General features: G+C 45.4%; 1 protein-coding gene and 1 non-coding gene across 5 annotated transcripts; both read left to right on the top strand.

Annotated features, from left to right (window-relative positions):
* The first annotated feature begins 2577 nt into the window (after positions 1–2577).
* On the top strand, positions 2578–2686 carry LOC147342597 (U6 spliceosomal RNA). Its single transcript, XR_015158217.1, has one exon. It is a non-coding gene; the product is annotated as a U6 spliceosomal RNA (small nuclear RNA).
* A 7086-nt stretch (positions 2687–9772) lies between these two features.
* Positions 9773–13686, top strand: LOC147342596 (PRAME family member 8-like). Of its 4 annotated transcripts, XM_086383171.1 has the most exons (4): positions 9777–9876; positions 10636–10954; positions 11315–11887; positions 12789–13686. In XM_086383171.1, exons 2-4 carry the CDS (start codon positions 10668–10670, stop codon positions 13339–13341), a joined length of 1413 nt encoding a protein of 470 aa, XP_086239297.1. In that variant the 5' UTR covers positions 9777–9876; positions 10636–10667; the 3' UTR covers positions 13342–13686. The 4 variants fall into 4 exon arrangements, with proteins under 4 accessions (XP_086239298.1, XP_086239297.1, XP_086239296.1 ...); XM_086383172.1 differs by lacking the exon at positions 10636–10954 and having other exon boundaries at positions 9773–9876; XM_086383170.1 differs by lacking the exon at positions 9777–9876 and having other exon boundaries at positions 10262–10954.
* The last annotated feature ends 11932 nt before the right edge of the window (positions 13687–25618 follow it).

Raw genomic sequence — 25618 nt, 5'->3', positions numbered from 1 at the left:
TCAGTCGTGTCCGACTCTTTGCGACCCCATGAAGAACAGCACACCAGGCCTCCCTATCCATCACAAACTCCGGATTTCACTCAGACTCACGTCCATCGAGTCAGTGATGCCATCCAGCCATCTCATCCTCTGTTGTCCCCTTCTCCTCCTCCCCTCAATCCCTCCCAGCATCAGAGTATTTTCAGATGAGTCAGCTCTTCACATGAGGTGGCCAAAGTACTGGAATTTCAGCTTCATCGTCATTCCTTCCAAAGAAATCCCAGGGCTGATCTCCTTTAGAATGGACTGGTTGGATCTCCTTGCAGTCCAGGAGACTTGCAAGGGTCTTCTCCAACACCACAGTTCAAAAGCATCAATTCTTCGGCGCTCAGCTTTCTTCACAGTCCAACTCTACATCCATACACGACCACAGGAAAAACCATAGCCTTGACTAGATGGACCTTTGTTGGCAAAGTAATGTCTCTGCTTTTGAATATGCTATCTAGGTTGGTCATAACTTTCCTTCCAAGGAGTAAGCGTCTTTTAAATTCATGGCTGCAGTCACCATCTGCAGAGATTTTGGAGCCTCCCAAAATAAAGTCTGACACTGTTTCCACTGTTTCCCCATCTATTTCCCATGAAGTGATGGGACCGGATGCCATGATCTTCGTTTTCTGAAAGTTGAGCTTAAGCCAACTTTTTCACTCTCCACTTTCACTTTCATCAAGAGGCTTTTGAGTTCCTCTTCACTTTCTGCCATAAGGGTGGTGTTATCTGTATATCTGAGGTTATTGATATTTCTCCTGGCAATCTTGATTCCAGTTTGTGTTTCTTCCAGTCCAGCGTTTCTCATGATGTACTCTGCATAGAAGTTAAATAAGCAGGGTGACAATATACAGCCTTGACGTACTCCTTTTCCTATTTGGGACCAGTCTGTTGTTCCATGTCCAGTTTTAACTGTTGCTTCTTGACCTGCATACAAATTTCTCTAGAAGTAGGTCATGTGGTCAGGTATCCCCATCTCTTTCAGAATTGTCCACAGTTTACTGTGATCCACACAGTCAAAAGCTTTGGCATAGTCAATAAAGCAGAAATAGATGTTTTTCTGGAACTCTCTTGCTTTTTCCATGATCCAGCGGATGTTGGCAATTTGATCTCTGGTCCTCTGCCTTTTCTAAAACGAGAAGTATCTCCTCACCGCCGCCTCTCCTGACCTTGACGTAGAATAGCTCCTCTAGGCCCTCCTGGGCCTGCGCAGCCACCGCTCCTCGGACGTGGGGTTGCTCCTCCCACCCGCCGCCCCTGGCCTTGGGCATGGGGGTAGCTCCTCCCTGCCGCCGCCCCTGGCCTAGTGCGGCAGTAGCTCCTCTCCGCTTTTGCGCTGTTGCAGCTTGGCATTCTTGGCCGCCACCTCTGACCTCGGACTTGGGGTAGCTCCTCCCGGCCGCTGCCCCTGACCTCGACGTGAGGTAGCTCCTCCCGGCCGCTGCCCCTGACCTCGGACGCAGGGTAAGTCCTCTCGGCTGCTCCTGTGGTGTCGCAGCCTGGCGTTCTCGGCCGCCGATCCTGACCTTGGACTTGGGGTAGCTCCTCCCGGCCACAGTCCCTGACCTCGGACATGGGGTAAATTCTCTTGTTCGCCGCCCCTTTGCATGGTCCTCCTGGCTTATGCCCCTGACCTCGGACGTGGGGTAGCTCCTCTCCGCCACGCTCTGTGTGCCGCCGCAGCCCCCGCGCTCTGTTCTTAATGGTATCCTGCTACTGCTGCTAAGTCTCTTCAGTCCTATTCGACTCTGTGCGACCCCATAGACGGCAGCCCACCAGGCTTCCCCGTCCCTGGGATTCTCTAGGCCAGAACACTGGAGTGGGTTACCATTTCCTTCTCCAATGCACGAAAGTGAAAAGTGAAAGTGAAGTCGCTCACTTGTGTCCGACTCTTCACGACCCCATGTACTGCAGCCTACCAGGCTCCTCCGTCCATGGGATATTCGAGGCAAAAGTACTGGAGTGGGGTGCCATTGCCTTCTCTGACTTAATGGTATAATTCAGACCTAATCTTAAGGTTGAAAAGCAATGGAAGTGATGGTGTAGCTCTAAGTCAAAACTAAAGATCTGAGAACCAGGGAGCCACTTGTGTATGTACTGGAGTTTCCAGGTTCAGGAGCTAGAAGCTCCAGTATTCATGGCCAAGAAGAGAGAGAAGGCGAAGAGTTGTCTTTGTTCCAGCCAAGCCCCCAGAGGATAAAGTGATGCCCACCCACACTGGTGAGGGCTGATGTCTTGACTCAATTACTGATTTCAATGCTAATCTCTCCCAGGAGTTCCCTTGCAGATTCTCCTAGTGTTAATCTTTGACCTGATCTGGGCATCTCAACTCACAGTGAAGTTGACACATAAATTTAACCTTCACAGTGTGTCTAAACAAATGGAGACAAATAAAAGTTTCCTTGCTAAGGATTCAGAGGCTGCAATTGTTTCTGATTTGATGGAAGGGGATATAGGGCTTAGAGGACCTTAGGCAGATCTTTGGTTCCCCCACAGTGAATATAATGATGCACGTACAGTTTATGGGATTTTTAGTAGGATCCAACGAGATATTTGCTCTCACTTTGGCAGCACATATACTGAAATTGTAACGATACAGAGAAGTTTGTCATGGCCCCTGCACAAGGATGACACACAAATTCATGAAGCATTCCATATTTTTTAGGCTTCCCTGGAGCCTCAGCTGGTAAATAATCCATGTGCAATTCAGATGGGTTCAATCCCTGGGTTGGGAAGATCCCCTGGAGAACAGAAAGGCTAACCTCTCCAGTATTCTGCCCTGGAGAATTCCATGGACTGTATATAGTGCATGGGGTCACAAAGAGTCAGATATGACTGAGTGACTTTCACAAAAGGAGATATTGCCTGTTGAGGACTGGGCTCTGGAGTTGTTGAACAAGAGCTCATTATTATGTAAGCACTTCACAATTTTTTTTTTTTTTTACAGTCTCTTCCCTCCTCATGAATAGCATGAGTCTTCATCCCTTGAACTCAACCACTGTTGTTTACAACAGAGGAAAGAAAAACCTGGATGCTGAAACTGGACTCACATATTACATGTGCTTACCAATGAGTCAGGATTCATCCAAACTGTTCCAGTAGCCAGTGCCGGGGTGGGGGTGAGGGTAGGGGCTGGGGATGGGAGGGAGTAGGAGAGACTGGATTCATCTTCAGTGATAGACATTCTGAGCCTCAGGTCTCTAGGCCAGCTGCTTGTAGATCAGACCAGAGTGCAGGGGTTAATAGTCAGCCACCTGTTGCTCTGGCTAAGCCATGAGAAAAACCCCATGGGAAAAGAATAAAAGCAAAATATAGCAATGGGAGATGTGATCAGGGACACAGGACTGATTGTATCATAGCACAACAGACACTTTCTGTGTGCCAAGACACTAAAAAAAAGTGACCTGGCCCCAAAGAACAGGGCGCTTGATCCGAGAAGTCTTGAGTCCCCCAATTCCATCTTTGAAACTTTAATTCTGTTTCTAGTTTCTTTTCCCCAAACTGTGCATCAACCACTTTCAATCCCTACCTGCTTCCCTGGCCACAGCACCTCACAATAAAAATCCGTTTTGTAATCAGGACTGTATACTTTAGAATTTTCAATAAACCTTGCTGTCCTGGAACTTCCCTGGTGATCCAGTGGGTATGACTCCATGCTCCCAGTGCAGTGGGCCCTGCCTGGTTCAATCTCTGGTCAAGAAACTAGATTTCATATCCTGAAACTAAGTATTTGCATGCCACAACTGAATGATCCCTCCGATTTCCCAGGTGGCCCAGTGGCAAAGAATCTGCCTGCCAATGCAGGAGATACAGAAGACATGGGTTCTATCCCTGGGTCGGGAAGAACCCCTGGAGAAGGAAATGATACCCTACTCCAGTACTCCTGCCTAGAAAATTCCATGGACAGAGGAGCCTGGTGGGCTACAGTCCATGGGGTCACAAAGAGTTGGAGCAAACTGAACATATACAGGCACACACACACACACAATACCCACACACAGGGTCACAAGGAAGATCAAAGATCCTGTGTGCATGACTAAGACCCAGGGCAGCCAAATAATTAAATAAATAAATATTTAAAAAACTGTGTCTTCTGGTAATATCACTGAGTATAAATATTTGCACAGTGGTTTATATAGAAAACACTCTAAATTTAATTGAGGCAATATAGTATTTTTAAGAATTCATGTGGGTAATTTAAAAATATTGTACTTGCTTAGAAGACTCAAAAAACAAATGAGATTTAAAAACTGATTTTAACCATAAATGAACAAGAATTGTTTCTTTAAAAAAATATGTAGATCAATAAAATTTTGAGTCGAAAGATTTCCAAAGATATGTTTAATAGTTCAGTTCAGTTCAGTTCAGTTGCTCAGTCGTGTCCAACCCTTTGTGAGCCCACGGCCTGCAGCACACCAGGCCTCCCTGTCTATCACTAACTCCCGGAGATTCCTCAAACTCATGTCTGTTGAGTCGGTGATGCCATCCAACTATCTCATCCTCTGTCGTCCCCTTCTACTGCCTTCAATCTTTCCCAGCATCAGGGTCTTTTCAGATGAGTCAGTTCTTTGCATCAGGTGGCCAGAGTATTAGTGTTTCAGCCTCAGCATCAGTCCTTCCAATGAATATTCAGGACTGATTTCCTTTAGGATGTAGACATTATATTTAGAGCAGTTTTTGGTTCACAATATTATTGAATAGAAGGTACAGACAGTTTTGTGAAATGAAGACATCTCTTGCCATTTCAATAAACAAGAAATGACACAGTCACCAGAGATTTCTGGCATCCAAATGTGAATGAGGGCTCCCAGACCTCCAGTCCAACAGATGTCACTGCTCCCCATGGTGATCTCTGAGGAGCTCAGAGGGTGAAAGAAGCAGCCATCTGGGGCATCTACCACTCCTTAAGTTGAACAAGGAAACAGGATTTGGCCCCAGAGAGCTGAGGTGCATATGAAAGGAATGAATTCAGTGAGCCCAGAGGCTTGCATCTTCCCATATGCAGTATGCTAAATCCCTTCACTTGAAATCTGATTTTTCTTACAGCAGCCCCTGGAATTGCAAAGTCAGACTGAGTGACTGAACAACAACAATCTTTGATGTTCAGACTGCCTTCTCCCTTTTTACAAATTTTATCACATGACTCCCCCTCCTGCCTTCTTGGAGCAGTTTTCTCAGAGCAACTGAGATTCTGTCTCCTGGGCTTGGGTCCTAAACACGGCTACCAAATAAAATCTCCCTCTACTTTCAGGGGGTGGCTAATGTTTTCATTGGCAGTTTCCATGTAACTCCTGGAACTCAGGTGAGTGGGGCCAGGACATGTGTGTTGGGAAAAGGTCTCGGAAGAGCATATCAAATGACAAAGACACAACCTAAAAGGTGAGAAATATGTTTTATTTGGTGACTACAGAGTATAGGCAGAAAGGTGGCTTCTCAGATGGCTCTAAGGAACTGTTCAAAAGTTATAAGGAGGAAAAAAAAAATTATAAGGAGAGCCCGACGGGTCGCACAGAGTCAGACACGACTGAGGTGACTTACCTTACCTTACAGTATATAAGATCATTTGGTGTTAAAAAAATCAGAAAATATCAAAGAATTATTGCACATAATAAAAATGATACATCTCACTAATTTTCATCCATTTTAAATTTTATTTATTTACTCCTCTAATTTTAAAATTTACTTATTTTGGCTGTTCTGGGTCTTCCTTGCTATGCACAGCCTTTCTCTTGTTGTGGCCAGCAAGGGCCACTCTCTAGTAGAAATGCACTGGTTTCTCGTTTTTGTGGCTTCTCTCATTGCAGAGCATGGTGCCAGGGTGTGTGTGCTTCAGTAGTCACGGCTCCCAGGCCCCAGTCCGGTGCTTGTGGGGCTTGGGCTTAGTTGCTCTGCAGCCTGTGGGGTCTTCCCAGACCAGGGATCTAACCTGTATCCCTTGCACTGACTGGTGGATTCTTAATCACTGGGCCACTAGAGAATTTTTTCTTTTTCTTTTTCTCTGTATGGAAAGAGGCAGGAGTTTGGTCTTATTGAAGTCATCCATGTGAGGTTCATGGTACCACCTCAGGACACCGACCTTCTTCTCCTCCTTGAACTGCCCTCAGGGCACACTGTCTTGGGGCTGCAGTGGATGACGGCCTTTGGGCTGCAATAACCTTTGTTTACTCACATGGCAAGTGAAATAATTGTCTCCAAAGGAAAGTGTAGGAGCAGATGGCAAGTGGAACTGAGGGAGAATGTCTACCGAGTCCCCGCTAGATGCACCTGCTCACTGGGTTACACAAGTGAGGCAGGGAAAGCATTGTTTCACCAAAATTTATTCAGGCTCATGATCCTACTCCTCGAATTATCAGACGGCTTCCTTGTAAAATCCAGTTTGAATAATTATTCTAAGTCAGTTCAGCAAAAAAACCCACTCTTGATATCTGTATAATCATAAAGGATTTGATTTAGGTCATACCTGAATGGTCTAGTGGTTTTCCCTACTTTCTTCAATTTAAGTCTGAATTTGGCAATAAGGAGTTCACGGTCTGAGCCACAGTCAGCTCCTGGTCTTGTTTTTGCTGACTGTATAGAGCTTCTCCATCTTTGGCTGCAAAGAATATAATCAATCTGATTATGGTATTGACCATCTGGTGATGTCCATATATAGAGTCTTCTCTTGTGTTGTTGGAAGAGGGTGTTTGTTATGACCAGTGCATTTTCTTGGCAAAACTCTATTAGTCTTTGCCCTGCTTCATTGTGTATTCCAAGGCCAAATTTGCCTGTTACTCCAGGTGTTTCTTGACTTCCTACTTTTGCATCCCAGTCCCCTATAATGAAAAGGACATCTTTTTTGGATGTTAGTTCTATGGTTTTTCCTGTGGTCATGTATGGATGTGAGAGTTGGACTGTGAAGAAGGCTGAGCGCCGAAGAATTGATGCTTTTGAACTGTGGTGTTGGAGAAGACTCTTGAGAGTCCCTTGGAATGCAATGAGATCCAACCAGTCCATTCTGAAGGAGATCAGCCCTGGGATTTCTTTGGAAGGAATGATGCTAAAGCTGAAACTCCGGTACTTTGGCCACCTCATGCAAAGAGTTGACTCATTGGAAAAGACTCTGATACTGGAAGGGATTGGGGGCAAGAGGAGAAGGGGACGACAGAGGATGAGATGGCTGGATGGCATCACTGACTTGATGGACGTGAGTCTGAATGAACTCCAGCAGTTGGTGATGGACAGGGAGGCCTGGCGTGCTGTGATTCATGGGGTCACAAAGAGTTGGACACGACTGAGCGAGTGATCTGATCTGATCTTAATATCTGGTCTCCCCAAGAATCTGATCAAACTTCCTCACTGCCCACTATTAGTATCCAGTTCATCTGGGCTGCCCTCAGCAAAAAATCTACTTGTTTGGTTCAGCCAAGATCCTTTGCAGACCTGATTCCTCCTCATAGGAAATTACCAGCCAAGAAACACACTGCTTCTGAATTGTGAGTCCCTACCACCTGTATCTGTTGAAGTTGGATGACCTGAGATGCTAGGGTATCCTTATCTGTATTATCATTGTCCTAAATAAAATTTGATGTAGCCACTTACACCTGTTTCTGTGTCTGATTTTCCTTGGAAACAATTCCCTCAGCTGATTACTGCTTAGGCAGGAAGCGTTCTACAAGTATCCCCCAGATTCCCACATACTCAAGGATGACCAATTTGGAGTCTGACCACTTTTTCAGCTTCCATATCAGGCCTTGAGTTATTTTCAGAAAATTCATTTCAACTTTAAAACATTCTTCTTTTTGATCTCATAGTAACTGTGATCCCAGAGGAACATCAGCACCTTGAATTTTGAAATTTCCACATTTCCACTAACATCACAGTCTTTTCCAACATTTATGTGATCTGACAATTGGAGGAGTCCTTCTCATCCCTTCAGCTATGACAGGAATGGGCGAATTTAATTCAGATGACCATTATATCTACTACTATGGGAAAGAATCTCTTTGAAGAAATGTAATAGCCTTCATAGTCAACAAAAGAGTGTGAAATGCAGTACTTGGGTATAGTCTCAAAAATGACAGAATGATCTCAGCTCTTTTCCAAGGCAAACCATTCAACATTAAAATAATCCAAGTCTATGCCCCAACCATGGACATGTCCAGTGATTGACATAAGTTTGAGAAAGCTCCAGGGGTTGGTGATGGACAGGGAAACCTGGCTGCGGTCCATGGGGTCACAAAGAGTCAGACACGACTGAGTGACGGAACTGAATTGATGCCCCAACCACTAACGCTGAAAGCTGAAGTTGAACGGTTGTATAAGGACCTATGTGACCTTCTAGATCTAAAAACAAAAAACGATGACCTTATCATCATAGGGGGCTAGAATGAAAATGTAGGAAGTCAAGAGTAACAGACAAGTTTGATCTTGCAGTACAAAATGAAGCAGGCAGAGGCTAACAGAGTGTTGTGAAAAGAAGACACCTGTCATAGCAAACACCCTTTCCATTAACCCAAGAGAAGACTCTACACATGGATATCACCAGATGGTCAATACCAAAACAGGTTGATTATATTCCTTGTGGTCAAAATTAGATAAACTCTATATAGCCAGCAAAAAAAGTCTGGGAGTTGACTGTGGCCAGATCATGAACTTCTTGCCGAATTCAGACTCAAATTGAAGGATGTAGGGAAAACCACTAGGCCATTCAGGTCTAACCTAAATCAAAAACGTGAAAGTCACTCAGTTGTGTCCGATTCTTTGAGACCCACGGACAATACAGTCAATGGAATTGTCCAGGCCAGAATAATGGAGTGGGGAGTCTTTCACTTCTCCAGGGTATCTTCCCAACACAGAGATCAAGCCCAGATCTTCCACATTTCAGGTAATTTCTTTACCAGCTGAGCCACAAGGGAAGCCCAAGAACACTGGAGTGGATAGCCCATCCCTTCTCTAGTGGATCTTCCTGACCCAAGAATGGAACTGGGTCTCCTGCATTGCATACAGACTCTGTACTAACTGAGCTATCAGGGAAGACTCATGATTATACAGTGGAAGTGACAAATAGATTCAAGGGAATAGATCTGATAGATAAAGTGCTTGAAGAACTGTGGACAGAGGTTTGTAACATTGTACAGGAGGTGGTGATCAAAACCATCCCCAAGAAAAGAAATGCTAAAAGGCAAAATGGTTGTCTGAGGAGGCCTTAAAAGTAGCTGGAAAAAAAAAAAAAAAGAGAGAGAGAGAGAGAGAACTGAAAGGCAAAGGAGAAAAGGAAAAATATACATCTGAATGCAGAGTTCCAGAAAAGAGCAAGGAGAGATAAGAAATCCATTTTAAGTGAAAAATGCAAAGAAATAGAGGAAAATAATAGGGCATGAGAGACTAGAGATCTCTTCAAGAAAATTAGAAATACCAAGGGAACATTTCATGCAAAATAATGTCTCTACTTTTTAATATGCTGTCTAGGTTGGTCATAACTTTTCTTCTAAGGAGTAAGCATCTTTTTATTTCAGTGGCCATATTAACAAAACTCAATCAATTTTATATAGTGAATCACTGAATAAGTCCTAGATTCCCCCTCCCCCAATTCGTTTTCTTTCATGAATGATGATCTGACTCAATCAGTTCATCTGGAGACTGGCAGTAACCCAATCAGGATGAACCTGAGGGATGCTCTGGAATCCAATCAGGTAATGCCTACTGATTGGAAGTTAGCAGTTGAAAGGAGAGAAGATGTGGTTTAAAAAGTTCCAAAAAATGCCCCAGCACCAAAGAATAGACGCAGAAACTTCTCGCTCTGGAGTCACTCCTTGTGTTCTCCATCAAGTCTGAGGTCTGAGCAGCACCCCTACCCCGACCACATCAGACCTGGTGAGTTAACCTCAGTGAGGGATGTTCTGCCAATGGCAGGCATGCAATGAATGATATAATGCAGTTTGACATGGCATGGAGAGTTTACCTTTTTCTCTTCTTTAGGTTAAATTTAAATCTGTCTTTCTGCCTCAAAGTATTCTTTTGCTTCCATTCTAAACATTTTTATTTGTGCTTTGGTTTATAGTATTTAAAAGTCTTAACCAGCAGTTTTTCTTTTTTAAAGACATCTGTTTGACATGCTGTTTCTTGACATTTAAGGTTTTTGCTCTATACACAAATGGCATTCCCTTTACAAGTATCTCCTTAATCTTTCCCAGCTAAGTTGACTTTGGGAACTGAGGATGGAAGCTGTGTTCTACATGAACTCCTGTCCCCATAGTTTGGGCTTTAAGCAATAATTCTTTTTTTTTTTTTCCACCATAAAAACAAAGAGAGTCAGCTTTTTCAGTCTCCTTGTACAGATGTGCAAGAGGGACATGCATTAAGGAAAGCAGTGGATGGAAACAGATGAGCCTCCAGTTGGCTTTCTTCCTTCCTGCAACTTGTTAGATTCTTGCTCTAGTGGCAGGATGGGGAGAGCTCTGGCCTTAGGGACACAAACCCAGACTGGAATCCAGACACACCGAAGTCTTCCATTCTGATTCATCATTGCCAGAGCAATGACTGTGGCCCTGATTTGATTCCTCTGAAGTGTGGGGAGAGAGACTACCCTGATGGTTATGATTGTTCTGAGAAGGATGTCTTGTCTCTTTGCAGTTTCCCAGGATTCAATTCAGAGAAGAGTCAGGATGAGTGTTCACAACCCTCCCAGACTTGCGATCTTGGCAGCAATTGGCCTGCTGAGAGACGAGCCCTTAGCCATCTCTACTTTGGAGTTTCTGCCCACAGAGCTCTACCCACTACTCTTCATGGCTGCCGTCTTTGGCCGACACAGGGAGACCCTGAAGGCTATGGTGCCAGCCTGGCCCTTTGCCCGCCTGCCTCTGGGAAGCCTGATGCAAAAGCCTCACCAAGGAACCTTACAAGCAGTGCTGGAAGGCCTTGATGTCCTGCTTGCCCAGAAGGTTCACCCCAGGTGAGTCAGATCCAGGGAGCCTGGCAGGGTCTTGGATTCCTGGAAGAGACACATGGTGCCAGGCAGAGTGGATGACCAAGTGGTGACCAGAGGCTTCTGAAAAAGCTCAGAGGCTTTTTCAGAGGAATTGCTGAGATCACTTTGGGAAATCCCTTACAAATATATAATAGGAAGGATGGAAGAGAAAAAAGAACTGGGGGAGAGGGAGCAAGAAAGGAAAGAAACAACAGCAGGTGAGAGCAGGACTGTGAAGTAAGAGCACACATGGGGAGATGGAATGTTGCCTGAACTCTGAGGCTGTGGGTTCATTCAGTGTGGATTTTGAATAATCTTACCCCACCATCTTCTGTTTCCCCACAGGAGGGGCAAGCTGCGGGTGCTGGACTTAAGGAATACTGGCCAGGACTTCTGGAACATGTGGTCTGGAGGCAAGGGCCACATGCCCTCCAGCTCACTGCTGGTTCCAGTGGCTGAGGACATGTCCAGGAAAAGGCACCCCTTGACTCCCTTAGAAGTGTACATAGAACTTTGTCTTATGAAAAAGCCCCTGGAGAAATTCCTTACGTACCTCTTCAGGTGGGTGGAGCAGAGAAAAGCCTCCATACACCTGTGCTGTAAGAAGATGAAGATTATTTCAATGTCCAAGGAAAATATGGAGGAAGTTCTCAGGATGGTGAAGCTGGACTGTGTACAGATGGTGACACTGAGTTTCACCCAGAAGCTGTCCACCCTGGCCCAGTTTGCTCCTCTCCTGGGTCAGATGAGCAACGTTCAGAGTCTCATTCTCTCCCGCATTCGTGGGTCTGCTGTGGAGGAGCAGGACCATCAGGATCTTCTGCAATTGACCTCTCAGATCCTCCAGCTGCGGAACCTCCGGGACCTCCGCATGGAAGCTCCATTCTTCCTTGAAGGCCGTCTGGACCAAATGCTCAGGTGAGGCTCTGCCAGCAGCTGATTAACAGTGGACACAATGGTAGAATATCAAGGGCAGTGTCTCATCTGCTGCTGCACCGTGAAAAGCAGTATTATAGAAGCACAGCAGTCCAGGTGGGGGGAATCGGTTACAGAAGCTCTGGAAAGGGACGCCATGTTGGGAACCCACAAGTTAGGGGGCCTAGATCTAGTGCAAGTGTGTATGTGATTTCTTCTTGGGGGAGAGATTTCTGTGTTCTGAAGATTTATGTATAGGTAAGCAAAGGGGGCATTGAAGAGGGAAAATCACATCAGCCTAAGCGTTGTGAAGAGAAATTTACAAGGAGCCTGTTTTAAAGTCCACGTCAGTAACAGGTGGCCTTTTGCTGCATATAAGGTAATTAATATATGGGAAATGCATGGTTCTGGAGATGATGGTAGCAAAGCAGAGCCAAAAGAATGTAAAAAGTGATAGAAAGTTTGTAGATGTCATAGGGCTGGGAGTCCCTAAAGACCGGCAGCCCCTTTCTGCATGTATGCCAAGAGCCTCACCTGGCCAGAGGTATATGACCAGCAGCTCACCCACAGAGTGGCGATCTAAATGAAAAGCATTTTTTACCTCATCTCCCAGAACTTACACTCAGTGATGTCCACCCTGATGGACACTTTGTGTCATGCTCTCCTCTGATCATGTTCTAGTGCATTCCATTATGTCTATTCATCCTGCTAAGGAAGTAGAGTGTACTGTACTCTGCTTGACAGATGAGGAAAGACGGCTTTCAAGATCATGTGAATGTGATCCAGTCACACTAAGAAAATGGCAGGACTCAGCCTAGAATGAGACTGGACATTCTGGAATTTGAACTGTATCAGCTACTTTGCTTTCCCTCATCTAATTGCTTCTTCCCCCCCTCCACCCCAGGTGCTTGAAGACCCCCTTGGACAACATCTCAATCACCAACTGCCTGCTTACAGAATCAGACCTGACCCATCTGTCCTGGTGTCCAAAAATCTGTCAGCTGAAGGGCCTGAATCTTAGTGGCGTCACCCTGACCGACTTTAATCCCAAGCTCCTTCAAGTTCTGCTGGAGAAAGTTGCAGGCACTCTGGAAGAACTGGACTTAAACCTGTGTGGGATCACGGACGTCCACCTCATGGGCTTTCTGCCTGCCCTGAGCTGCTGCTCCCAGCTTAGGGTCCTCACCATGTGCGGAAACCTGATCTCAATGGCTGTCCTGGAGAGTGTCCTGCGTCATACTGACAGGCTCCCTGATTTAAATCTAGAGCTTTATCCAGCCCCTCGGGAGAGTTACAGCTCTCTGGGTGTCCTTCACCGGGAAAGATTTGCTCAGATAAAGGCTAAGCTGAGGGTGATCCTTACATACTTAGAACGTCCCAGGAAGATTTGGGTTAGCCCCAGCCCCTGTCCTCACTGTGGTGATGACATGTGTGGTCACCTGAGTCCCAACACATAATTCTGTAATACACTGTGTAGTCGGTTGCTTCTATCAGAAGCTTTCTTCTGGACACTTGAAAACTGAAATCTAGGTCATACATCCATTATGAAGGGAAAACACAGCCCTGGTTTCTGATATAAGCTCAGTGTGATTGAAAAACCTGATCCAGCAGGGGTGCAGGATTCGAAAAGGGAGTGTTGACTTGAGGAATTGATGTGACTTTTTTAGATATGTGTTTATAGAGTCAAATATGAAACTGAGTTTCTGGAAGGTTCAGTCTGAGACACACATGTTCCAGTTATTTCTGTATGCACACTTGTAGAAATGATCAGAAATAAAGAGACCTTCAGTGTAAATGATAAATGCCATCCATGATATTATTCTTCTTTCTGTATTTACATCTCGTGGATCTCCAGTTCCTGGTGGAGTGGAAGCCCTCTGTTGTGTATGATCTGAAACTCCATCATTCCCTAGTTATCTTTTTTCTTCATAGTTTCCTTACTTAGTTCTGGTGGTTAATACAAACAGCAAAGGAAATACACTCAGTGTTCCTCAATAGCACATCCTGTCAAGAGTGGGTACTTACATGCATATTCCTATCAGAAAAATACTAAAATCTCACAGCATGAAATATGGTTTTGTCACATTTATACCAGAAGTATATTTCAGAAGCATGTCTTTTGAAAGCTGGGTCATGTCAATAAGAGTTTTATTTTATTCCCATATCTACTATTGTTCTTCCCTATCGAGGAAGACTAGTAGAGCATGTTTTGACATCAGCATATCAAGATGTATAATAAAATGTCTTTACACCATATAACTTATAGTTGGCCATTTTTATTCTCAGCTCCCTACTCTATCCCTCAATCAGCTGCAGATTCATTATAAAATATTTATGATTCTCTGGATTTCCTGTCTTACTAGTCTATAATGATGCAGAAAATATTTTTCCCTGTTCCCTCTTCTCATATCTAGATATGTACTATTACAAATATTCTCTATGTGGTTTTAAATGTGATTGATAGCCTCAGGATATTTAACTGTGTTAGAAGCCTGGGTTCCCCTTGGGTAGTGCAGGAGACACTATTTTATAAAGTAGATGGGCTATAAGGTATATAGCTCGTTACATTTATAAATTCAAAATACAGCGAAGAGAGACACAAGACATAAACCATTTGAAAACAAGTTAGAACAAACTAAATAATGATTAGTGAAAATCAATTGTGGTCTGGTGGCAGTAATTCATCAAGTCCACAGGGGAGCTAGAGAAGCCAAATTCTGGAGGAATGTCAAAAGAAGCCCATTTGGCAGTCTATTGTCATCATGCTGAATAAAATTTGTCTTCAGCACTTAACCCCATGTCTGTCTCTGATTTTCTTTGGCACAATGATGACAGCTCAGGCAGGAAAGATCCTTCTGCATATCCCCCAGAATCCCGCATACCTGAGAATGACCAACTTGGAATCTGGCCACTGTGGCAGAGCTCCATATCAGCCCATGAGCTTTCTTCAGAGACTAATTTTCTGATTGATTGACTGATTTTGTTCTGGCTGTGCTAGGTCTTCCTTGCTGCATAGCTTTCTCTAGCTGTGGTGCACACAGCTGCTCTTCATCGCAGGGCTCGGGCTTCTCCTTGTGGTGGTGTCTCTCGTTTTGGAGCACAGGCTCCAGTCCACAGGCTTAACTTGTTGCTACACATGGGCTCATGGTCTTAGTTGCCCTGTGGCATGAGACATATTCCTGGGCCAGGGATTGAACTGGCATCCCCTGCACTGTAAGATAGATTCTTAAACTCTGGACCACCTCAGAAGTCCCAGGTTTTTTTAAAAACAGTTTTTGTTGAACTATAGTTAAATCATTGTGTTTTTACTTAAACACACAATTAAAAATAAACACAATTTAAACACACAATTATAAATAGTTTTAGTTAAATTATTGTGTCTCATCTTAACTGTAAGGCAAAGTGACTCAGTTACACAAATATGTATTTTTTTTCATCATGTTTATGTTTAAAATGTCATGAATAGAATCCATTTTAATGCTTTTTATGTAAAGGTCATGAGAGAAATATGGTGAAAGCAATCTTCCCCAAAGTGACTCAGACAGAGAACACCCTTCAGGGAGTCTTCACCTTGGTGGTCAGAGGTGTATAAGAATTGTTCAGGCATCAAATAACTGGGGTGCGTGACAGGCATGGAAAATTCTTATCAATGGAGAAAAGGTCTCCCTTTGCATGTGACATTCAACTTCAAAGAAATCCTTGTATGATGCGTCTCAAAGTGGGAGTCATCTCTGAATGAGGTAGTATGCTAACACCATAAGAGCTTCGGTATTAAGTGCAGAAAAGATGTTGGTATTTATGAAGAGAAATAGCAGACTTTTATTTCTGAGCCTAATGGTGTCAACTTGATCAGAATCTGTGTGGATTTAGCTAGGTCTGAGGAAACAATAATCATCTAAATACAGTAGAAAAGGGGCCAGTGAAATTATGATTTATTTGACTTCTAAGACCCCTGAAAAATGGAGGGGGAAATAGCCATCTGGAAAGTGTCCTCAGTGAGAACAACAACAACAAAAAAAAACACAACTTAAAGAAAACCTCTGGACGGCAGGGTTATTGGGGACTGAAGCAGGTTCATTTCTTCTCTGATTCCAAGTTCCCAAAGAGCCCGCAGTGCCCGCCCTCAGTGGGCTGTGCTGATCTCAACTCTCTGGGAAAGAACAGCCTCTAAGGTGACAGTGTTTCCTCTGAGCCTCTCTTTTCCTTGAAATTTATTGCATTTCTTTTTGTGGCCTTGGGTCTTCACTGTTGTTCCTGCTTTTTTCTAGCTGGGGCAAGGGGGCTGCTCTCTAGTCGTGGTGTGCAGGCTTCTCACGGAGGTGGCTTCTCTTGTTGCAGAGCAAACTCTAGAGTGCTTGACTTTCAGTAGTTTCGGCTCCCAGGATTTAGAGCACAGACTCAACAGTTGTGGCTAATGCTGCTGCTGCTGCTAAGTCGCCTCAGTCGTGTCCGACTCTGTGCGACCCCCAGAGAGGGCAGCCCACCAGGCTTCCCCTTCCCTGGCATTCTCCTGGCAAGAACACTGGAGTGGGTTGCCATTTCCTTCTCCAAGGCATGAAAGTGAAAAGTGAAAGTGAAGTGGCTCAGTCGTTCCCGACTTTTAGCGACCCCATGGACGCAGCCTACCAGGCTCCTCTGTCCATGGGTTTTCCAGGCAAGAGTACTGGAGTGGGGTGCCATTGCCTTCTCCGACAGTTGTGGCAAGTGGGTTTATATGCCTCATGTCATATGGGATCTTCCCAGACCAGGGATCAGACCCATGTCTCCTGCATTGGCAGTCAGATTTTTTATGACTGAATCACAGGGAAGCCTTCTTTTGCTATCTTAATATCACCCAGAGTAGTGTATTTAAATTTCCCTGTTTCTCAAAGTGTAAAAATGAAAAAGAAATCTTTATTTTCCATCGTTGTGATCATTCATGATGTCCCTTTAGGAATGCTCAGCTCCAAACTGTCCAGGACCACTCTTACTCTCACTGAGGTTTTGACCTGTCTACCTTCAGAGAAGGCTTGGCTTAGGCCTGGAAAACCAATCACATCCCTCAAAGCTCCTCCCTTGCTGCCCAAATAGGCTTAGAATTTCCTGTGTTTCCTACATAACACCTGAGTGAAAATCTCATACAAGAATGAGTGTATTTTGGTTTCTTTGATGACAACACCACTGCTTTCATGAGCTGTTTTAACTCAAGGACATTTTGCTAATTTTGACTTGACCAAAATTCCCCCAACAATGATTCTGTCAACTTTTGTTCTTTCTTGGCCAAGGGCAGGAATCAATAATCCCTTTCATGCTTGATCCACAAGAATATAACTGTCCATATTAGTAGAATACAGTAAATATTTGTGAAGTGAATCAGTGAACAGGTCCTTGATTACCTGACCACTCCATCAGTCTCTGGTGATGTGTATATGATTCAATCAACTAATCTAGAGAAGTACGATGATCCAATCAGGGTCAATCCAATGGTCCCTCTGTAATCTAATCAGATATACTGTTCTGGTTGGGTTAGCAGTGGGACAGAGGGATGATAGAACAAAAAGACTTATAAAAGTCTCAAGCACTGGAGAAGAGGTGCAGAATTTCCTGGCTCTGGAGACATCAGAGGGGTTCTCACAGGGTTTGAATTGTGAGCACCCCACCAGGCAGATTAGAGCAGTAAGTTTCCACCCTCATATAAGGATGCTCTTCTCTTACTAGTGGTGGTGGTTTAGTCGCCAAGTGGTATCCGACTCTTGCGATCCCATGGACTGTAGCCTGTCAAGCTCCTCTATCCATGGGATTCTCCAGACAAGAATGCTAGAGTGGGTTGCCATTTCCTTCTCCAGGGGATCATCCTGACCCAGGAATCGAACCAGGGCCTCCTGCATTGCAGGCAGATGATTTGCCAACTGAGCTACGAAGGAAGCCTTCTCTTCTCTCACCAGTGGTTAGCTAATCTTGAAGGGTGCCGTGTATCCCTCATGAAGGGAGAGTTGTTAAAAAAATCAGTTCTTTCCAATGAACACGTTTCAGGTTTAATTTTGCCTCTCAGTGTAGTTTTGCCTGAACTCAAACATTTTAATTAGTGCTTTAACTTCTATCATTTTAAAATATCTTGTAAAGACATGTAACATATGTATTTAAAATATCTTTTTGGAGTTGTGTTTCATGAGTTTCACCTACACAGTTCTGACACACATGGCATTCATGTTAGGGGTAACTGAGGATGGAGGCTGCGTTGGTCCACATGACCTTCCTCGTATTGATTTAGGGCTCTAAATGATGCTCTGACGTCATTCCCTCATAAAGACTGGAGTGGGTTTTCAGAATTCCTGCTACCCACTTCCAGGTGGGACTTGGATTAATCCAAGCACTGTATGAACTGAATGGGCTGGTGGTTGCCGTTCCTCCGGATTGGTACTTGTGAGAGGCTTGTTCTGAATCCAGTAGGGAAAGAGCTATATCATTGTGCCCTTGAGGCCTGAATGGCATGTGGCCTAACAGGCACGTCCACCCCTGCCAGAGCAGTGCTTAGTCCTGAGTAGATTCCTCTGAAGAGTTGGGAGATTGTCTTAGGTCTGCTCCTGCTTGGCCTGACATGGATGATATGCTCACTGGCATTTTCCACAGGATTCCTCCTGAAGCAGAGTCAGGATGAGTGTTCAGAACCCCCGTAGGCTCCTGGACCTGGAGAGAATGCACCTGCTCAGGGAAGATGCCTTGGTCTATTCTTATCTGGAGTTTCTGCCCAGGGAGCTCTACCCACCCCTCTTCATGGATGCAACCCATGGTAGACACATCAAGACCTTGGGATCATGGTGCAAGCCTGTCCCTTTGTCTGCCTCCCTCTGGAGGGCCTCATTGCCCTGCCTTATGTGGGTCCCTTATGAGCAGGGCTGGAAGCACTTGATGTCCTGCTGGCCCAGAAAGTTCACTCCAGGGGAACAAGATCCAAGTAGATTGATAGGGTCCTGGGCATCCCGAAAGAGACTTCTGGGGTGGGCCAATTCGGCGACCCATGGACAGACCCAAGGGCTCTGAGGGTGGCAATGGAGAGGCTTAGAGGCCTTGGCTCACTGTGAGAAATGCCTTCCTGATATGTAAGGGTGCCTAAGATGCAAGGGAGGTTGAGAGAATATGCCCCATCCCTTTCCCATGAGGCCTAATCCTACTAGAAGTGGAGACCTGGAGAGGAAAGGGGGAGAAAGGGAGCTGGAGAACAGAGAGGCACAGAAGGGAGCTGGCGAGGAAGCAGGTGACGAGAGAGACGTGAGGAAAATAGAGAGGGCGGTCTGTGGTCTATTTCTGAGTCTGTGGCTGCAGTCTGTGTGGATGGTAATGCATCCCTGTCAATCTCCTGGTCCTCATAGGAGGTGCAAACTGCAGGTGCTAGATTCATGGAATACTGGCCAGAATTTCTGGAGCGTGTGGTCTGGAGCCAGCACTCAAGGGGGCTCACACTCAGGAATGGCACCAGTGGTGCAGCAGAGCTCAAGGACACAGCAGGCCTTGGCTCCCTTAAAAGGATACACAGACCTTTGTCTGAAGAAAAGGACCCTGGATAACTTCCTCTCCTACCTCCCCAGGTGGGTGGCACAGAGAAAAGCCTGAACACACCTGTGCTGTAAGAAGCAGATGATCTCTGCAATGCCCCTGGACAGTATCACAAAGGTCCTGAATATGGTGCAGCTGGACTGCATCCAGGAGGTGCAAGTCACCTGGATCTGGCATCTGTCCATCCTGGCCACGTTTGCTCCTCTCCTGAGTCAGAGGAGCAATGTGCAGAGGCCCCGTCTCTCCCCCATTCACACTCTGCCCGTGAGGAGCAGCAGCAGGAAGTTCTTGGATCCCCACTCAGTTTCTAAGCGGCACCATCTCCAGTCTGTCTATCTGGACTCTCCCTCCTTGTCTGAACCTGCCTGGACCAGACACTCAGGTGAGGGTGGACAGCTGCCTGGGAAACGGTGAACACAACACTGGCATGTCAAGCACACTGGGTACTTTGTGTTTCTATCCTGAGCTGTGGTATCACTTCACCTCGGAAATCAAGGGGAAGGAGCAGAGACAACACACTAGAAATCTCTGGATGGGGCAGCTTGGATCCAGTGAGGGAAGGCATGGGTTCTTCCTTAGGAAGGGAAAGCTATGTCAGATGACTAAGAAAATAGGTAAGTGAAGAGGGCATTAAAGAACCGACACCACCTCAGACACGAGCTATTTGCAAGACAAGGTCTGAGGAATTCCCTGGTGATCCAGTGGTTAGGATTCTTCTCTTTCGGGGCTGAAAGTCCAGGTTTGACCCCTGGTGGGGGAAGTAAATTTCACAACCTGTGCAGTGTGGCCAGTAAAGAAAAATGAAAACAGAAAGTTCGGGAGAGAGACAGAGAGAAAAGCTCTGTGCTTACCAGATTCCTGAACACGATGAACTTGTCTGAAATCACTGGTCCCTAAAAGATTGCCTTTTGCTCCCGTTAAGTTAGTTAATATTTAAGAAATGCATAATTCTGAGAGGATCATAGTGGAGCAGGAGCCAGAGATCATACAAACTGCAGGTGTTTTGCAGGTGATGCAGAGAGGTAGTGCCAGGACAAAATGAGACAGGTCATTCTGGGTACTGACCTTCAGGAGGTGGTTAGTAGGACCTTGTCTTTGGGCAAATCACTTATCTCACAACTTTAGCTCAGTTGCCACCCTGATTTCTCAGACCTAATTGCTTGCTTTCTCCCCAGATGCCTGAGGACCCCCTTGGCCCACCCGGCAGTAACTAACTGGCAGCTTACAGAGTCAGACTTGCCCCATCTGTCCCAGAGCCCAAACTTGCATCAGCTCAAAGGCCTGGATCTGAGTGGGGTCACCACGATGGACTTTAGTCCTGAGATTCTCCATGTTCTTTTGGAACAAGTTGTTCTTTGGAACAAGCCACACTCTAGGAACTGAATCTAAATTGGTATTAGATCACAGAGTCCCAACACGACTCCATCCTGTCTGCCCTTCAAGCTTGGGGCCTGTGTCTGTGTGGTAATATCCTTTCTGGCCATCCTGGAGAAGCTTCTGAGTCACACCACTGGGCTGAGCACCTTAAGTGATGAGTTTGGTCCTTCCCCTCAGGAGAGCTGTAGCCTCATGGAGCCCTCCACCTCGGCTGACTCGTCCAACTTCAAGATAAACTCATTGAAATTATGTGGGATTTAGGATATCCAAGCTCCATCTGGCTTAGCTCCAGCCTGTATCCTCACTAGGGCATTAAGGCATTCTATCCCGAGGAGCCTTTTCTGTACCACTGTTACCCTCCTCCTAGCTGGATGCATCTGTCAAAGTTTACTTCGGGTCACCTGCAAACTAAAATCTTGGCAGTAGATGCATCAGGAATGGAAAACCAATCCATGGTTTCAGACATCAGCTCAACGTGAATGGGAAAGGGAAAGATGATCCTATGGGGGTGCTGGATTGCAAGGGGAAATGTAGACTCTGGGAGGTGTTGGAAATTTTGGGGATATGTATTATACAATCATATATAAACCTCAATGTTTGGAGCTGCATGTGGGTTTGAGACGCACATGTTGGAATTTTCCCTGGGTAGATGTTTGTAAAGCAACTGTCAGAAATAAAGAAACTCTCGTTGAACACCAACTGCTGCCTTCCATGGTCTTTTCCTCTCCTTTTCAGCTTATTCCTCAGCAATCTCCGGTTACTGATTCAAAAAAGAGCACTGAGTTGTCTATGATCCAATACCTTACCATTTCTGCACATTCTTTCTTCTGTTAAGAGCATCTCTTAACCCTTTGCTTATTTCTTTGGCTTTCCTATTCCTCACCATCTCCTGGAGTTTGTCAATTTCATGTCCATTCCATTGATGATACCATCCAGCCATCTCATCCTTTCATGCCTTCTTTTCCTACTGCCCTCAATATTTCCCAGCATCAGGGACTTTTCCAATAAGTCGGCTGTTTACATAAGATGACCAAAATACTAGAGCTTCAGTGTCAGCATCAGTCCTTCCAATGAGAATTCAGGGTTGATTCCTTTTCAGATTGACTGGCTTGATCTCCTTGCAGTCCAAGGGATTTTCAGGAGTCTTCTCCAGCATCACAGTTTGAAGGCATCAGTTCTTTAGTGCTGCCTTCTTTACCGGGATTTTCAGGAGTCTTCTCCAGCATCACAGTTTGAAGGCATCAGTTCTTTAGTGCTGCCTTCTTTACCGTCCAGCTCTCACACACACAGGTGATGACTGACAAGACCGTAGCTTTGACTGTGCAGGCCTTTGTCAGCAGAGTAATGCCTCTGATCCTCAACAAAATGTTTAAGGTTAGTCATAGAGCTTTCCTGACGAAAAGTAGTTGTTTTTTGATATCATGGCTTCAGTCATCGTCTGCAGTGATTTTAGAGTCCAAGAAGAGGAAATCTGTCACTACCTCAACCTTTTCCTCTTCTATTGGCCAGGAGATATTCTATTATGCAAGGAGAACCACTACACATGCTTGACAAGAGACTGGGCTCATCTGCAGTGTGGATGATGCTTCTAGGATGGAGGGTCTTGATGTGTGTAGTGAAGCCATTTTCTAGCACAGAAAGGTCAGGGACTGGGACCTATGGTCCCACCAGGAGAACCCTGAGGACAGCTCACATACAGGGTCATGGGTACCCTAACGTAGGGCTCTTCACTCCGATGACTCCTTGGCCATTGAGTACGTTCCCCTTGCTGTGTATGCAGTAAGCCACTGAACAGCCACCGCAGTAAGCTAGGAGGCAGCGGATGTCTGAGACAGAATAGAGAACTAGTGGGAATAGTGGGATTTCTGAGCATAAACAATCCTGTGTGTTTGCTTTCATCACTACTTGGAGATTCCTGAGGTGAAAACAGACAAACACGATAATGTATTATGAAGGGCACCAGATACAAATACAATGCAGGTTTCTTTATTTGTGACCATTTATTTCCAATCCCCACGCAAGGGTAATGCCACCTGTGCATACAAGATTTCGTTCCGGAAATTAATTCATGTTTGTCATGCTATAAACCCATGTCTCTGAAGGTCCCATCACCAACCAGAGTCTGCATTTCCCCTTGCAGTCCTGCAGCCCTGCAGTATCATCTTTCCTTTGCATTCGTGTTGAACTGATGTCTGAAACCATGGATTGGTTTTCCATTCCTGATGCATGGACTCACTCAGGATGGACTCATGTTGGGACTCTGATCCAACACCACTCTAAGTTAAGTTCCTGGAGGGTGGCTGCAACTTGTTCCAAAAGAACGTGGAGGATCTCAGGACTAAAATCCATCCATCTGAGTGGGTGACCCCACTCAGATCCAGGCCTTTGAGCTGATGCAAGTTTGGGCTCTTAGACAGATGGGGCAAGTTTGACTCTGTAAGCTGCCAGTTAGTTACTGCCGGGTGGGCCAAGGGGGTCCTCAGGCATCTGGGGAGAAAGCAAGCAATTAGGCCTGAGAAATCAGGGTGGCAGCTGAGCTAAAGTTGTGAGATAAGTGATTTGCCCAAAGTCAAGGTCCTATTAACCTCCTCCTGAAGATCAGTACCCAAAATGACCTGTCTCATTTACTCCTGGCACTACCTTTCTGCATTACCTGCAAACCCCCTGCAGCTTTGGATGATCTCTGGCTCCTGCTCCACTACCATCCTCTCAGAATTATGCATTTCTTAAATATTAACTAACTTATCGGGAGCAAAAGGCAATCTTTTAGGGACCGGTGATTTCAGACAAGTTCATTGTGTTCAAGCATGTGGTAAGAACAGAACTTTTCTCTCTGTCTCTTTCCCGAACTTTCTGTTTTCATTTTTCTTTACTGGCCACACTGCACAGGTTGTGAAATTTACTTCCCCCACCAGGGGTCAACCCTGGACTTTCAGCCCCGAAAGAGAAGAGTCCTAACCACTGGACAACCAGGGAATTCCTCAGACCTCGTCTTGCAAATAGCTCAGGTCTGAGGTGGTGTCCCTTCTTTGATGCCCTCTTCACTTACCTATTTTCTTAGTCATCTGACATAGCTTTCCCTTCCTAAGGAAGAAACCATGTCTGCCCTCACTGGATCCAAACGCCCCATCCATAGATTTCTAGTGTGTTGTCTGCTCCTCCCCCTTGATTTCCGAGGTGAAGTGATTCCACAGCTCAGGATAGAAACACAAAGGGCCCAGTGTGCTTGACATGCCAGTGTTGTGTTCACTGTTTCCCAGGCAGCGGTTCACCCTCACCTGAGCATCTGGTCCAGGCAGGTTCAGACAAGGAGGGAGAATCCAGATAGACAGACTGGAGACGGTGCCGCTTAGAAACTGAGTGGGGAATCAAACAACTTCCTGCTGCTGCTCCTCATGGGCAGACCGTGAATGTGGGAGAGATGGGGCATCTGCACATTGCTCGTCTGACCCAGGAGAGGAGCAAACGTGGCCAGGATGGACAGATGCCAGATCCAGGTGACTTGCATCTCCTGGATACAGTCCAGCTGCACCATATTCAGGACCTTCGTGATACTGTCCAGGGCCACTGTAGAGATCATGAGCTTCTTATAGCACGGGTTTGTGCAGGCTTTTCTCTAGTGAAAGTGGTGGTTTTTCCAGTAGTCATGTATGGATGTGAGAGTTGGATCATAAAGAAGGCTGAGCACTGAAGAACCAATGCTTTCAAACTGTGGTGTTGTGAAGACTCCTGAGAGTCCCTTGAACTGCAAGGAGATCAAACCAATCAATCCTAAAGGAAGTCAACTGTGAATATTCATTGCAAGCACTGATAGTGAAGGTGAAAAGCCAGTACTTTGGCCACCTGATTGGAAAAGCTGACTCATCGTAAAAGACCCTGATCTCTGTGAAGGATAGTTGCACAGCTCAAAATAGCCTGGAATTAAAACTCCCCTCCACGTCCTCTCCACCATTCTATGCAAAACAAAGAACTCTCTCACCCAAAGAAAAAAATGGACACTAAGCCCAGCTCCCAGCAGGTCCAGCCTCTGGCCGATCTCCAAAATTCCTTGCCCCAGCCTTTTAAGAGATAACTACTCTGAACAACCTTGGAGAACAGGCCCCCTTAAGACAGTAGCTTTCCACATCCATGCCTATATATACTTATTCTTCTCTTTTCTTATGTTAGTGAAGCAGCTCACTAATCTGAATGCTGCCCCTTCTCACCTCATTAAAGATGATTTGTTCCTGTAAAGCGCTGGTCTCCTTCTTTTACTGAATCTCACTTTCCTTAACTCCATACATTGCACCCTGTACAACCATGGCTGATTCATGTCCCTGTATGACAAACACCACTACATTATTGTAAAGTAATTAACCTCCAATGAAAATAAGTTAATTAATTTAAAAATTATAATAACTAATCATAAACACCGTTAAATACATATACCATTATGAAGGGAAAAACAAACAAACAAACAAACAAAAAAACCTGATCCTGGGAAAGATTGAGGCCAGGAGGAGAAGGGGACCAAAAAGGATGAGATGGTTGGATGGCATCACCGACACAATGGACATGAATTTGAGCAAACTGTGGGAGATGGTGAAGGACAGAGAAGCCTGGCATGCTGCATTCCATGGGGTCACAAAGAGAGGCACACGACAGAGCAACCGAGCAACAACTCAGTTCCAAACAGGACTTCAATAAGCCCAGACTCTTGCCTCTTTTCATAGAGAAAATCATGGAAAGGAACTTCCCTGGGGTTCCTGTGGTTAAGAATTCACTGGTCAGAGACAGGGATACAGGTTGGATCCCTGTCTAGGAAGACCCCACAGACTGTGGAGC

Source organism: Bos grunniens, chromosome 29 (assembly GCF_055505025.1).
Source record: "Bos grunniens cultivar Pamir isolate PY7600 chromosome 29, Bosgru_T2T1.0, whole genome shotgun sequence".
Lineage (NCBI taxonomy): Eukaryota > Metazoa > Chordata > Mammalia > Artiodactyla > Bovidae > Bos > Bos grunniens.
This window is presented reverse-complemented; position numbering and strand designations above follow the sequence as displayed.